At 36.8% G+C, this 14,723-nt stretch overlaps 1 protein-coding gene across 5 annotated transcripts; it reads left to right on the top strand.

The window, feature by feature from the left end:
• The first annotated feature begins 8,831 nt into the window (after positions 1-8,831).
• On the top strand, positions 8,832-14,276 carry LOC132276973 (pentatricopeptide repeat-containing protein At2g34400). Of its 5 annotated transcripts, XM_059778644.1 has the most exons (8): positions 8,832-9,865; positions 10,420-11,453; positions 11,777-11,920; positions 12,295-12,339; positions 12,446-12,522; positions 12,936-13,074; positions 13,640-13,816; positions 14,021-14,276. In XM_059778644.1, the coding sequence occupies exons 1-2, from the start codon at positions 8,907-8,909 to the stop codon at positions 11,369-11,371; spliced, it is 1,911 nt and encodes a 636-aa protein (XP_059634627.1). In that variant the 5' UTR covers positions 8,832-8,906; the 3' UTR covers positions 11,372-11,453; positions 11,777-11,920; positions 12,295-12,339; positions 12,446-12,522; positions 12,936-13,074; positions 13,640-13,816; positions 14,021-14,276. The 5 variants fall into 5 exon arrangements, with proteins under 5 accessions (XP_059634627.1, XP_059634629.1, XP_059634628.1 ...); XM_059778646.1 differs by lacking the exon at positions 12,295-12,339; XM_059778645.1 differs by lacking the exon at positions 12,295-12,339 and having other exon boundaries at positions 12,417-12,522.
• Positions 14,277-14,723: the final 447 nt, after the last annotated feature.

Here is a 14,723-nt window from a genome sequence, read left to right as displayed (position 1 = left end):
GCATCTATAGACACTCTCTGCAACCGTAACTTTAAGCTTTTTATCACCTCGCACACGCCCGTCTTGAGAACTGCCAGAAACGGATTGGCAGCGTTTACGACCTTTCCGAGCCGGAGAAGAACCTTGGCTTTGAGAAGTGGCAGAGGAATCAGAAGTAGACCCAAACACTGATTTGACACAACTTTTACCTTTTTTCCATCCTTTGGATAACTGATCCTACCTTTGCAAAGGAAGAATTCGACCTTTAATAGGAGAAGTGACTGGAGCTGATGCCAGAAGCTCCTCATTTTGCACTGACGCCACATGACTCTGCAACAAGAAGCCTAGAATAAGACCCCCATCCATGGGCAAGACAGGCAAACCCAAAGGCCCAGTAACTTCACCCTTACCAACATCCCGATCCCGTAACACAACTCCTGGCAGACCACCTGAAAATTCTCCAAAAGCATCACCGCCAACCATGCGTGACTGTCCACCAACACTTGAAAGAGCCATCACAGCATTACCTGATTTTTCTCCCATAAAAACGTACCACTATCATGACCAAGCTGATCACCTTCCCAAGTAGGGATCTGACGAAACAGTGAAGACGATTTAGATCCGGCAAGACCATCCTCATGATCAGTATCCCCGTCTTCCAGATACAACCAATTTTTTCGAGGCCTGTCACCCACCGACTCCATCCCATCTCTATCCAGACTCCAAAGGTCTTTCCCCAAGAAATCATCCACCCCCAACCAAGTCCCATACTCCTTAAGATCTTCAGGACTTACTGAAAGCCCATTCGGACAAGATTTCCATTGATGACCTATAATCCCACATGCAAAACAAAAAGACGGCAAATTCTCATAACGAACTTGCGCTCGGGACTCTTCACCCGTTGGACTGGTAAGAAGAATATGATGCTTAAAAGGTTGCGTGATATCCATCTCCACCCTAAGCCGAAGGACTCGACTATCATTTCCCACCAACTCTTTTCCTTAGTCACACCTTTATCCCGTAGCTCGACTTTTAAATTGCCACCAAAGGATGAAACAATTCGGTGCCCAACTTTCTCCGAAAGAATATTAACATTCACATCAAAGAGTTGGATCCAAAAAGGAGATACTTGAACCGGAACATCAGACCGTAATAAACCCTCCTCCCACTCCTTAATCATCACCAAATTCTGGAAATTATATCTGAAGTGGATGGCCCACCAATTCACATACGCTCAGAAGAAAAAAAAAACAAATCACATACACTTTGCTTCAATCATCATATGCTTAAATTTGATCTATTCCGGTAGGTTTCTTTGGCCAACCTAATACTTCCACACACACATATAGATATATATGTGTGTGTTTTTTTTCTGCGTGATGAAAGAAACAAGAATGGATATATTTATATATTATAATGCAAATTAATATTCATTCGTTATTTATGAGTAGAGAATATAATTTATCACAAAACTGGATCACAAAACAAACAAAAACAATGCTTGTCTGAAACTGCATAAGTAAGAATGTCCTTTTGATACTGACATGAATGAATAAAAATATAACATGCGTCAAAAACTTTTTAAAATAATTAATAAAAATTGTTTGAATCTTTTTGCGGATCATCCAAAACGATTTTTTTTTTCGACCAATGCTTGCCTTAGGCCGCATAAGAAGGAATTCATTCTTATGATGAGGTGGCCCAATAAAACATTAACATATGTTTAAGTTTTAAAAGAAAAAAAAAATATGACTACAGACAATACAAATTCATCCTTCCGTCTCTTTCTCTCTCTCACAACCATATATATTACTTCTGTGTTTTATTGGATCAGTTTCAATTGCTAAATCAAATTACAACAAATATAGAATATTATAAGTCCCAACGACTGATGGAAGTCAAGTGTTGCTGATGCAATCAAGAGCAACAAAAATTTAAGTGTCAAATCACAGATTAAAATTAAAATGACTGTCATCTAAATGCAATTATGCAAGAATTCCTGATTGTTTTGAAAACAGTAACTTCATAAAGATAAAAAGTGTTCAATTGATGAACTCAATCCTACAGATTCTAAACCCTAACCCTAGCTACACAGAGATACAAACAATTGGCGGTCAAATTGATCACCTTCGGTGAAGAGCTGGAAAACTTGATCACCGGCTTTGTCCCCTCAGACACGGCGTGCTTGGCCAATTCATCGGGAAGCAGCACAAGCTTGATGGCGGTCTGGATCTCGACGATGAAGCCGTTCATGATCCCCATGGCCTTGTTCGAGATTCCAATGTCAGGATGGACAGGACCTTGAAAATGTAGATACTGCAGTGTTCATGATCCCCACGCTCTGTTGGTAAATACATGCTTCATGTAACATTTAAAATATAACCGACCTTGTATCATGAGATAATTAACAATATGCTAAGAAATCATTAATTAAATATGCAACTCTATATTTAATTAAATATGCAAAATAAAACAATAAAATAATAATAATAAATAAAGAACCTGGACCGAGGCTAGTATTGAATACTATGTTCTTAAGACAGATTCGTCTCGCTATGGTGCTAACGGACTCAATGAAGTCTATCTCTCAGGATATAACGGTTTACATCCACCAGTAGCAGCACTACAAACTCGTGGATACGGCGAACCTTCTCCGTGTAATACTCTCTCTGACTTAAAAATCCATCTATACTATATAAATGCTGAATTGGATGCAATCCGAGCCAAATGGTTCAAACCAATCTTAATATGGCTCGATGAAATTGGATTAGGGTCTAAGTGGTTCGGACCACTTAACCTATGGTTTGAACCCACTTGAGTTGGGTTCAAGTCTAGAGAGGGAGATTGAAGAAAATGAAAAATGAATTATTTGCAAATGATCCAAAGGGGGGTATTTATAGGCAATAAGGTGCCTTTTCGGGTGGGTGTGTCTCTTCATCATTCGACACAACCATATATATATGTGTGTCTCTTCACACTGGACACATCCACTCCTATTGGTTGCAATGGTTCACATGGTGTCTGTTTACCAATAGACACATCCACTTCAATAGGTTGCAATGGTTCACATGAATAGTTATGTCTGTTGGTTTTAAGTTGCAACCCTTTAGAAACAGATGCAACTCTTTGAAAAACAAATGCAATCCTTGGAGAAAAAAAAAAACTTTTAATTTAAATTCAAAAACCAACTACCCATTTAAATAAGCCCAGCCCAAAATTAAAGGCCCAATCCAAGATTCCATTTAGTAAAAAGAATAATTGGACTTTACAATTAGGCCCAAGCCCAAGCTCAAGCCCAAATTTGGCTTATTTAAATCTCAATTGGTTTCAACATTTTTTCCATGTGGGACAAACACTTCCTACATTTTGCATACCCATTTAGATTTATCAAAATACCACACTTTGGAGCTAATTTCTCATTCACCCGAAAACGGATTTGAGAAAGTAATATACCACGTTCATCTCCTTGCGGAGAGAAATGCGTTCGTCTTGAGATCCACAAAAAATTATTAGCAGAATTTATTCTAAATCTCATCCAAAGTTTATGTTTTTAATGCCCCTGTTTCCAACACGCTCTTCTTTGACCTCTTCTTTTTCTAGTGTCCGGCGGCGACGCAGGCCTCTTCTCTGCCTTGGTTGCCGCCATCGGTGATCTTCTAGAGAGAAAAAGTTGAGAGAGTGGGGATTTTGATAAGGGCTTTGATCAAAGAAATTATCAGTTTTACGAGCATTTTGGGAACTGCCTTTTTTATTTTTATTTTTTTAAATGAATGTAGATTATGTAATTTTGAGTTGCTATTAGTTGATGAACAATAATAAAACTAAGTAACAAATGCCGTTGCGTGAGAGAGTAAGACGGAAGGGTGAATTTCCTATTGTTTGAGTTATTATTATTATTTTTTTCTTTTAAAACTTAAATACCTGTTAATATTTTATTAGATCACTTCATCCTTATGCATCCTAAGACAAATAATGTTCACACACACACACACACACACACACACACACATATATATATATATATATATATATATATATATAAATCTCACGATTGGATCGAATTTTTAACAGTCCGATCTGTGAGTTACGGATTTGATTTTTTTTAAAATCCATCACCAATCTGTGTATAGCAATTCAATCCAATCCGCACGAATCGAATCGGATTTGCGAATTCACGGATTCTTTGTCCATCCTTGTACTATACTATATTTGAATTTCATCTAAGTTTATTTTTGTCTCTATCAAATTTTGACAAAATTGAACCTTGCATTTAACAATAAAGACATATACAATATATTAAATAAAATAAATATAAATAATTAATATGATCATGTATCATATACATATTATATAATATAGGCTTGCGAACATTTAATATGCATATAACTCCCATAACTCTTTATAGATTTTGAAATAAAAATATTAAAATGCACTTCCTACAATTAAAAATAAAAATTCAATGTAAAATTAATATTATATCATTTATTAAATTCAGTTAATTAAGTTAATGTAAAATTCAATAAAGAGTAATTTCGGTATTTATTAAATTTAATTAGTCATGTCACAAATACATTTTTTTAATGGTAACAGCCGAAAAGTTATTCTTTACAACATTTTTAAATTATTGAGAAAGTTATATATCCAAAGTAAAATAGAGGGGTGTTTTTTGCTCAAGATGTAAATCTTATGGTAAAGGGAAGAAAGTAAAGGGAAGATATTGGGTGCTGAAGAAGAAGGAACAGATGAAGAAAGTAAAGGTAAGTACACGGCACGGAAACGAAAGGCTCGCTTCTGATTAGGATTTTGTTATCCTAGTGTGGATTTGTATTTTGGGGCTCTAATCTTTGTATGATATTTTCATTTTTATGTTCTATTTTTTCCTGGTGATCATGCATGATTAATAGACGCATTCAGAAGAGAATTGGTTTGGTGGCCATCCAGGATCAATTGTCATAAGTAAACGCACCTGAACATGAAATTTGGTGCCAAGCGGGATAGCAAGCATTGTTGAGTTTTGAGGCATTGTTAACTCCCGATTTTGGGAATGAAATTTTGTTTATATTTAGTTGGATTGCATGAAATTGTTAACATATCAGTTGTCTCTAGGTTGCCTAGCTCTCGAATGTTTACTGTATATTAATGAACTTACATCCATAGGGACTCTTTGATGATACATAAGTTTTGAGTTTCATTCAGATTTGTACAGGAGGAATAGTGCCTTCTAGGATAAACCAAAATCAAGTTTCATTCAAAGTTGTACCGGCAAGAAGGGTGACTTCTGCTGTTAAAACATCCAGGCTATTATATTTTTTCATGTAAAATATATATTTTTATATTTTTGTGTTTGGCAAAGGTCTAGGTGAGATTGAGGTCGAGCCGATTGGATGCGGCGTGTAAAATAAATTGACGAAAATTAATAAATAAGTTATTTTTGTTAAATTTTAATATTTTTTTCTTCGTTAATTTTTTACGACAATCAAACACTAAAAAATACATAAAATATTTTTTGAAAAACATGTTCTGCAGATGTAATACTCCCACTGACCTAACTACAACCTTGGCATTAGGTCAAAAGATAAATATATATCCATATCATCAAGGCTTCTGGATTCCTGAAATCCTTACGATGAATTGCAAACATGTTTAGTGGCTCCAGAATCTATCCATCAGGAATTAATAGATGCAACCACATAACATGGCTCAATGATTAAATATATATTTTCCTATGCCACGTCATTGCTTAGACAGTTCGTCCTATAGTGTTTTAGTTAACGGCAAAAGAAACAGTTTCATTCGCCCTCAACATACACTGCCTTATTCCCTTTAACCTTTTAGATACCTATGTTTTGTGCTAGCCTAGTCCTATTATCATCCTTCTTCTTTGCTTTGCCCGTCCACTTGGGCCTAGAAGAAGATGGTATAGACTAGGTTAGATTGATAGGAATGCCCAAACTCTTGATTATCCCTTCATCTGTTACCAATTCTATAAGAATATCAGCGAGTGTGAACTCAAACTGATTCCTTATTTAGTTCACTCTAACAGAGTCGAACGAGTTTGGTAACAAGGCAATAATCATGTCAACTTGAAACTTACCATCCAAGTCAGTCCTATTGATCTCCAGCTAATTTTAAATAATAAAGAATCAATTTCCAAAATTCGATTTCATTCTGGAGTTCCTTAGGCTATCAGAAGTAGATACTATGAGGTTCATGACTTAGTGTATGTTCATTTAATGGAAGGGAAATTAGTTGGTAGATTGTTAAGCAGATTTCAACTGCTGTCTCAAATCTGCAGGTGGAATACATTGCAGCCTTAAAGGCGGCAAAATAAGCCTATTGGTTTGATCTCACTGATTTAGAGGTTGTGGAGCATACTAACCTGCCTATCGAGCTATATTGCGACAATAGTGCAGAAGTAGTCCAAACCAATGACCCAAGGTTCCATAGAGGAACAAGATACACTGAGAGGAAGTATTATGTTCTACATGATATTGTCCGGCAAGAAAATGCACTTGTAGTTAGAACATTGCATTGGAACACAACTTTGTTGATCCATTATCAAAGGTGTCATTGATCAATAATTTTGATCATCATCTGGGTAACATTGGAGTTAGGTGCAATTTGAATTGGCTATGAGGGCAAGTGGGAGTTGTTGGGATTTATATGCCCTGGCATAGCAAATTCCTATCTGGATTATAGTGACATATGTTCCTGACATATCTGAAATATTTATGATTTATATAATTGGTGAATTTAATGTATTATGTTTCGATTCACTATGAAATTGATAGTGTCCATGTAATTACAAGAAATATTTATATATATGTATGTGATGGCAATCAATGCATGATATATAAATAGTAATTATAAATTGTTCATAGTCGGTAATTATGGATGGACTCATAATTAATTAAGACTTGAACTGGATCCGCGTTAGGTTGAGATATATTGCGAGAGCCGTCGTATGCAATTACTCCCTATCACCGTCATGGCATTTGACTCTAAAGTATGAGAAAAGTATAGACTCTTTTATTAATTATTAATTACTTTGATTTGTTCGGCGGATTCTTCGGGATCCTTAGATCGACACTTTGGGTAGTTATGTAAATAATAGTTAGAGGGTTATATTTTCAATATTTGCATCATTGCTACTTGTATTTATTTTGTATTGATTATGGTTGATCACAAAGTAAATTCGAAGGCCTTCGTGTATTTTTAAACAAAATGATTTATTATATATTTATTTATTTAAATTATTATTTTTTGTCAAACAAATGTTTTATTGTGATCAAGCCAGAAATAATCAAAGGTACCAAAATAAATATATTAATTAAGTAGTCGGATTGATGGCATTATTTATCCGATAACTAATTATGCATAGAGGGGTCAAAGTGCAATATTGACTTAGAGGTTATTTATTATTTAATTGGAGTTCAATTAATTTCTTTTAGTGGAGTAGAAATTAATTTATGAATTAATTGAATTGGGTCCATGGATCGGGCCGATTATTAATTCATTGTAGCCAATAAAATAATAGGCCCAATGGATTCTCACTCATAGCCCAACTTGATATTGGAATCATATTAGATTTAAGACATATGAATTAGAGATGGAGAAGGATTTTTTGTTTCCTTTTCTTTATTTTTATGTTGCCTATAAATATACATGGTCTATGTATATTTTAGGGGGTGATTTTTAGTAGAAGGAAAAAAGGAATATATATTTTCTCTCTCTAGAAAATTAGGGTTTATGTTCTCATCTAATGGAGGCTCCCACAAGCCTAGTTTTCCAAGGTCATTCATGGAGGCTTATGAGTGATTCCTAAAGGCAAAATAATTACCAAGAAGATGGAAATCCAAGGAGAAGGCATCTGGCTAAGGGATCTACAATAAGTGAGAACATTTACTTTAGAGGAAAGTTTTAAAGGTTTACTCAGACCTTTGATATAAGTATTCAATCCATTAATTGAATGATACATCATGTTTTATTTTTGCATGAAATGCTCGTACAAACGGAACCTCAATCTGCTTTTTGTTTCGTGATGAAAAAATGAAGAATTTCAAGGTGCCCATTTCCCTTAGAAATTGATTTCTTTGATGTCAGACTTTTTATTCGGAGATCCACATGCGACATTCAGCTTGATAGATTTGCCGGGTTTATAATCATGTATGTATATGATGGGATGTAGAAATTTGAATTGCAAAACAAAGTTGAAATTAAATGGAAAAGAGTTTTCTAGCATTCCTTCGGTTGTGTTATTGATGCAGCACCCTATGGCATTAGCGGAATGTCAGTTCAGAAAAAATTTCAATTAGAAGGATATTATGCTAGGTGTAACAAGGGTCATTTTGTCCCACATCGGAATTGGATGGGAAAGAAATTGGGTATAAATGGGTGGGTATGCAGCCTTACCTAACAGTTCGAGCTTTTGGGTAAATGGGCAAGCGCCTACCCGTTACAGTTGGTATCAGAGCCAAACCCAGTCCTTGATCCGGTACCACGCCAAGCGCCCAGCCCGAAGGCGTCCGGGTGAGTCCACCCGGGTAGGCAGGGTGGCCCAACCGCAACGAGGGCGTTGCGAGTTTGGGTGGGGAGAATGTAACAAGGGTCATTTTGTCACACATCGGAATCGGATGGGAAAGAGATTGGGTATAAATGGGTGGGTATGCAGCCTTACCTAATAGTTCGAGTATATGGGTAAGCGCCCACCCGTTACACTATGCTACAACCTGGTAAGATATATTTTTGTAGGTGATATTATTAAAAGGTTAAATTACACTTCATTTAAGTAACTTATATTTTTTTTATAAAATTTGGTCTGGTGTGCTTGAAAGAAAGCGCTAGGAATTCAAATGAAAATACGTATTGAAATTTCATAGCCGGACCAGGAGGAAACTATAGTTTTCTCAATTCCTCTCTCTTTTATCATGCCATCACGAACTCTTACTCTCTCTAGAAGAATTACGAAATCCTCGCCAATGTTCAGACCAAGGACACCTTCACACCTCTACTCCGGCCATCTCACTCGTGAAATAACCCAGCCCTATGGCGAACTTTTGAAACAACCTCTCACTGACAGACTCTTAGATCTCCTTAAACGATGTGTTTCCACGAAAACATTGCAACAAATCCACACCCAAATGCTCATAAACTCCATTCATAAACCCAACTTTCTACTCTCAAAGCTCATTGATCTCAAAGACTTCAACAATGCTTCCCTTCTCTTTTCTCATATGCCTGAACCCAGTGACTACGCTTTCAATGTGATGATCCGTGGCCTAACAACTACATGGCAAAAATTTAATCTTTCTTTAGAATTCTATTACCAAATGAAGTTTTGGGGCTTAAAGCCGAATAATTTTACATTTCCATTCTTGTTTATTGCCTGTGCGAATCTTTTAGCATTGGAACACGGGAGACCGGCCCATTCAATGGTTTTCAAGAATGGTTTGATTATGGATGGCTATGTGGCTCATTCACTGATCACGATGTATTCAAGATGTGGTGAATTGGGTTATGCCCGGAAAGTGTTTGATGAAATTAGGGAGAGAGATATAGTGTCGTGGAATTCGATGATATCAGGGTACTCGAAGATGGGTTTTGCAGTGGAGGCGGTGGAATTGTTTGGGAGAATGAGGGATGAAGGGTTTGAGCCCCACGAAATGACTTTAGTGAGTGTTCTTGGGGCATGTGGGGACTTGGGAGATTTGAATTTGGGGAGATGGGTTGAGGAGTTTGTTGTGGACCGTGAAATGGAGGTTAACTCTTATGTTGGGTCAGCATTGATTGATATGTATGGAAAATGTGGGGACTTGTCATCAGCTAGGGGGGTCTTTGACAGAATGGAAACCAAAGATGTGGTCACCTGGAATGCCATGATTACAGGGCAAGTACTTCTTCTTGTACTTCATAGTTGCTTATTAGCATTATCATGCCTAGAGCTTCATTTGTTCTTTTATTGCTAAAATTCTATTGACTTCATATGTGGAGCCCTATGTTAAACTCTTTTAAACTCTTAGGAGATAAGTTTTGTCCGTGACCCACTATAACTTTTAGAAAAGCCAACATTTTATTTGACATCAAATTCAAATTTTCTTGTTAAGCTACATCCTTATTAGTGAACTGCTGTTGAACTTTGTATATTAGTGGTATTAACATTTTAATGATCAGTATTTAAAGAATTCTGAAGAGCAGAGTTTGCTTGACTTGATTTTGTTGAAGTATTTAAGTAAACAATGTTGCCATCTGAGTAATTTTGATCTGATCTGCCAAATATTTGGTGTTGCTCCCTACCTTTAACACCCCCCTCCCCTTTCCCCCTTCCCTCATTTTTTGAAATCCTAATTGCAGTCTGATAGAAGGATTTTTTTTTTAATTTATTCTCAATATTTGAAATGATAATCTGATCTAATCATTGACGGTTCTTCCTGCCCATATCAGATATGCACAAAATGGATTGTCAAATGAGGTAATCTTCTTATTTAATGTCATGAAAGAGGCAGGGATTATCCCCAATAAGATCACATTGATTGCAATGCTGTCTGCTTGTGCCTCAATTGGAGCCCTTGATCTTGGGAAGTGGGTTGATGCATATGCATCACAAAGAGGCTTACATCATGATATCTATGTTGCTACTGCCTTGATTGACATGTATGCGAAGTGCGGAAGTGTGGACCATGCATATAGAGTTTTTGAGAACATGCCGCATAAAAACGAGGTCACTTGGAATGCCATGATCTCTGCCCATGCTTTTCACGGGCGAGCTTTGGAGGCATTATCTCTTTTTAAGCGCATGTCAATAGAGGGCAGGGATATCCGGCCAAATGATGTCACATTCGTTGCTGTACTTTCTGCATGTGTGCATGTTGGTTTGGTTGACGAGGGCTGCCAATTGTTTGATTTAATGATCTCATATTTTGGATTAGTCCCAAAGGTTGAGCATTACTCTTGTATGGTTGATCTTTTGGCACGTGCAGGAAGGATATATGAAGCATGGGACTTCATTGAAAAGATGCCTGAAAATCCAGATGAAGTTGTCTTAGGTGCATTGCTTGGTGCCTGTCAGAAACTCCGGAATGTGGATATCAGTGAAAGGGTTATGCAGCTTCTTCTAAAGATAGAACCTTCAAATTCTGGAAATTATATAATTTCATCAAATATATATGCAAAATTAAAAAGGTGGGATGATTCGGCTAGGATGAGAGTATTGATGAGAGAGAGGGGTGTCAGCAAAACTCCTGGATGTAGCTGGATTGAGATGGATGCTAAAGTTCATGAATTTCTTGCTGGTGACTTGTCACATTTTGATTCAGAAGATATTAACAGTGTACTTAAGTTGCTGTACGAGGAGATGAAAATTGAGGGTTACATTCCAAATATTAATCTTCTGTAGAGGCAAGAATTGAGAAGCTTGCTTTGCTTGTTGAGGCTTATCAATTGCCAAACAACATGCTTTGAATTTTGCAACTTGTCAGGTTGGTGATTTCTCAGATTTTTTAACAGTCTTGCTAGTTGTGAGATCCCTGGGTTCTAATATTACTACAAAGAGATAAGCTGACCTAATCCCGGAGCTTAATCCCATTAGTTATTAATAATACATTTTACAACTTCAGTAAATACACATTCATTTTAGCAAATCTCTGTTTCAATTGAGGCTTAAATTCTGGTAAAATTAACCTTTAATACTTCTTTATGATTATGCCTAGGGCTGTGCCATCAACTGGAAATCTTATTCATTCTTTTATTTGGACTGCTTTATTAGTAACACCTGACTTACAACTTTTGGACTTTGTTCTAGCTAATCCTAGTGGTGCTGGAGACATTCTCGAAGAGAGACGTAGTGTAGTCTGTTTGTGGCATGAGGTGCCAAGTGGTGCAATTCTAGGGGATGAACTGTTTGGTGGTAGATGAGACTGCTAAGTTGGTTTCTCAATTGTTTCAGGTTTGATGATCTATTTTATTTGTTCTTCTGTTTGATTTTTTTTTTTTTTTTAAGCACCTTCTTCTGTTTGATTTACATAGCAACACTCACGGACATACATTTTGGGCAGATATGCAATTGCCTGCTTTTTGAAACACTTACTGGGGTAGTAAGCATTAGATTCTTGGTGGATCACGCGGTTGCCTGTTTTAGTAGTATCAATGAATATGTCTGTTTTTTTGAGCTTGCTTTACAAAATTAAATGCCTTGGGAAATAAAAAGAAATCGAGAAAAAAATGTTTTGAGTCTTGAGATATACAAAAGAGTTTGGTCTGATCAGTTGTGTAGTGCTTATGCTTTTGCCTTGCCATTTTTAAGTTCCATTTTTTTGACAGGAGAACTTGTATATGTGGTAAAAGATTTTCTTGGCAATTGAGATAGTAAGACATTTAAAGTTTGTCTTTTTTCATTCTTATTCTCATACTTGCCCCCCTCTTGTTTATCTTTGCATCTTAAGTTCCAACTTTGCAACTTGGAAATTTACAGAAAAGCAAATTTCCTGGAAGGGTATAGAGCATATTTGAAAATGCCTCTGCTTGGATTCTATGGTGAACAAAGATCTGGTGAGTGGCTTCACCATTTCTTCTGTGGTATTAATGTTATCATATGCTCAATCTTTGTAGATTTTACTTCTTGGTACATGCTTGTATTGTGTTTAAACGGTTGCTTAAATACCTCATAGACTGATATATTGTTAGCAACCTTGCACATGACAACTATAAAGGTAAATACAAAAGAATCAAGACTCTCAAAACGCTTTCCTATTCAAGAAACCATAATCCAAATCACCAACCGATAATTTAAGATATGCTCTCTGAAAACCTCAATTACCACCCTTTAACGACGTTCAATCAAATGAGTCCAGTGAATGGCCAAAGCATCCTCCAATAAACAAACTATCTTTTATCTTCTCGTCGTATTGTGAATGCATCTGGTTGTGCTTCATTTTTCTTTCTCTTCATTTTTTTGGTAGTAGTTTCCCAGAGCCTGGAGCAAACCAAGTAGACTGCTAAGAATCAAGATGCTGCAAACCATGTTCCTGCCATTCAATTTCTGTTTCAATTAATAGACAGCGACACAGATCACTCTGGTTTCAATTTATCTTGCACAGGAAGGTACTATACTGTTATGTTTATGTTTTTCACTATTTTTCATTTTCTGGAATTTCCCCTTTTTGCAAGGGCATTTTCGTCTTTTTTTGTTTTGCGTACCGGACACCGTGGAGTGTTTCGGGTGTGTCCGAGAGTTGGTTAGGATATTTCGTTGAGTTCAGGACTTTTTGAAATGCAAGGGTTGCCATTTCGACATTTTTCTGTTTTCCAGACCGGAAAGTCCCGAGTGGGACCCGCTACCGGAATTGTTGTGCACGGGGGTGGTGTCATGGGTCCAATGCATTTCATGTGTTATTAGTTTATGCATAATTTGATGGCAATGTGCTAATTGTGTGGTTGTAACTTAATATACACATATGTATATATTTAGCGGTGGAAAATTATAAGGTTAGATTTTTTTTAAGTGGTGGGTCCCACCACTTCATTGTTTAGTGGCCAAGAGGCCATATTTGGCTTCACTTTTTCTCTCTCCCATAAGCTCTCTTTCTCCCTCTCATTTCCATGTTTTTCTTTTTTATTTTTACATCAAATTTCAATCTTTGATTTTTATGCATTTGATGTGACTTAGAGGAAATTAGGGAGATCGCCTTAGCGTGGTTGAGTTATCTGGGCCCCAAATGATGCCACGGGGTTACCATGGGTTAGGGACAGTAGCCAATCATTCTCTCGTGCCGCCATGGAGTTGCTATGGGACGAGTTATGTTAACGGTTTGAAAAGTGATGAATGTAATGGATTTTGAAAACGGTGAGTGACATAGCATGCTATTGCATTCCATGACACGACATTGTTTAATTATGGTCTTGAAACTGTGTTGTATTTTCCCAAGCATGGCATGATCCCGTTCTCTTTATTTCTATTCATTGTTTGGATTCACGGGGTCACAAGAGGTGTGTCTTAGGCACCAGCTACTGAGCAAATTGCTCACCCCTTTATATTAACATTTTTCAGGACACGGCAAAGAAATGGCGGATGACGGTCCACCACAAATTTAGTTCGGAGAATTGAAGCTCACTTTTGCTATCTTTTGTAATTTGGGAAACTATTCTTTTGTAAAGTCTCAACCCTTGGAAAAAAAAAAATGTATTTGTTTTTGTAAAGCATAATCATGTAATGTAACTATGACTTATTGATAGTAATTTGATGTAAATCGAGACTACGATGATATTTTATGTTGAATGGGAATGTGGCATTGTATTGTATCAAAACGTTGATGTTTATAACCATGGCATGCAGCTTTGTTAATTGCAGTGTTTTAGAACATGTTTACAGCAGATTGCAAAGTTTTTACATTGGCCATTTTTCATCTCCACACTTGCTGCAATCTAGTTGTAAGTTTTTCAGCTCGAAGAGTCGTTTCGCCGACCGAAATGACTGCTTCGGTTCTCCTGGTAACTGTTCATTCACAATTCCAGTAGCCTCGTAAGATTTTTGGCCACAACTGGTTAGTCGTTTCGCCGACCGAAATAAGCATTTCGAAAGACCCAAGTGCCATTTTGGTCGACCGAAATGCAAGGTCCCTTATTGCTTTTGTTTCACCTTTCTTTGAGCTGTTTCTTCATTTCGTTGTTGTTCCTTGGCGTATGTAATGAGTTGTAGTGGTTCATTGAAGGTGTCTTGACATGTCAATTGACGATGGTGCCCTTAGGTGACC

This window comes from Cornus florida, unplaced genomic scaffold, assembly GCF_030987335.1.
Source record: "Cornus florida cultivar Cherokee Brave unplaced genomic scaffold, ASM3098733v1 CherokeeBrave_3.0.0_Hap2_Chr10, whole genome shotgun sequence".
Taxonomy (NCBI): Eukaryota; Viridiplantae; Streptophyta; class Magnoliopsida; order Cornales; family Cornaceae; genus Cornus; species Cornus florida.
Note: the sequence above shows the minus strand (reverse complement) of the source record. Positions and strands in the feature narration are given on the sequence as shown.

What these genes read in the sequence shown, in the direction of transcription:
- LOC132276973 (XM_059778647.1), top strand. Translation starts at nt 8,907, where the DNA reads ATGCCATCACGAACTCTTACTCTCTCTAGAAGAATTACGAAATCCTCG. An exon ending in TGGAATGCCATGATTACAGG is followed by an intron (nt 9,866 to 10,419) that starts GCAAGTACTTCT and finishes TGCCCATATCAG; the next exon opens with ATATGCACAAAATGGATTGT.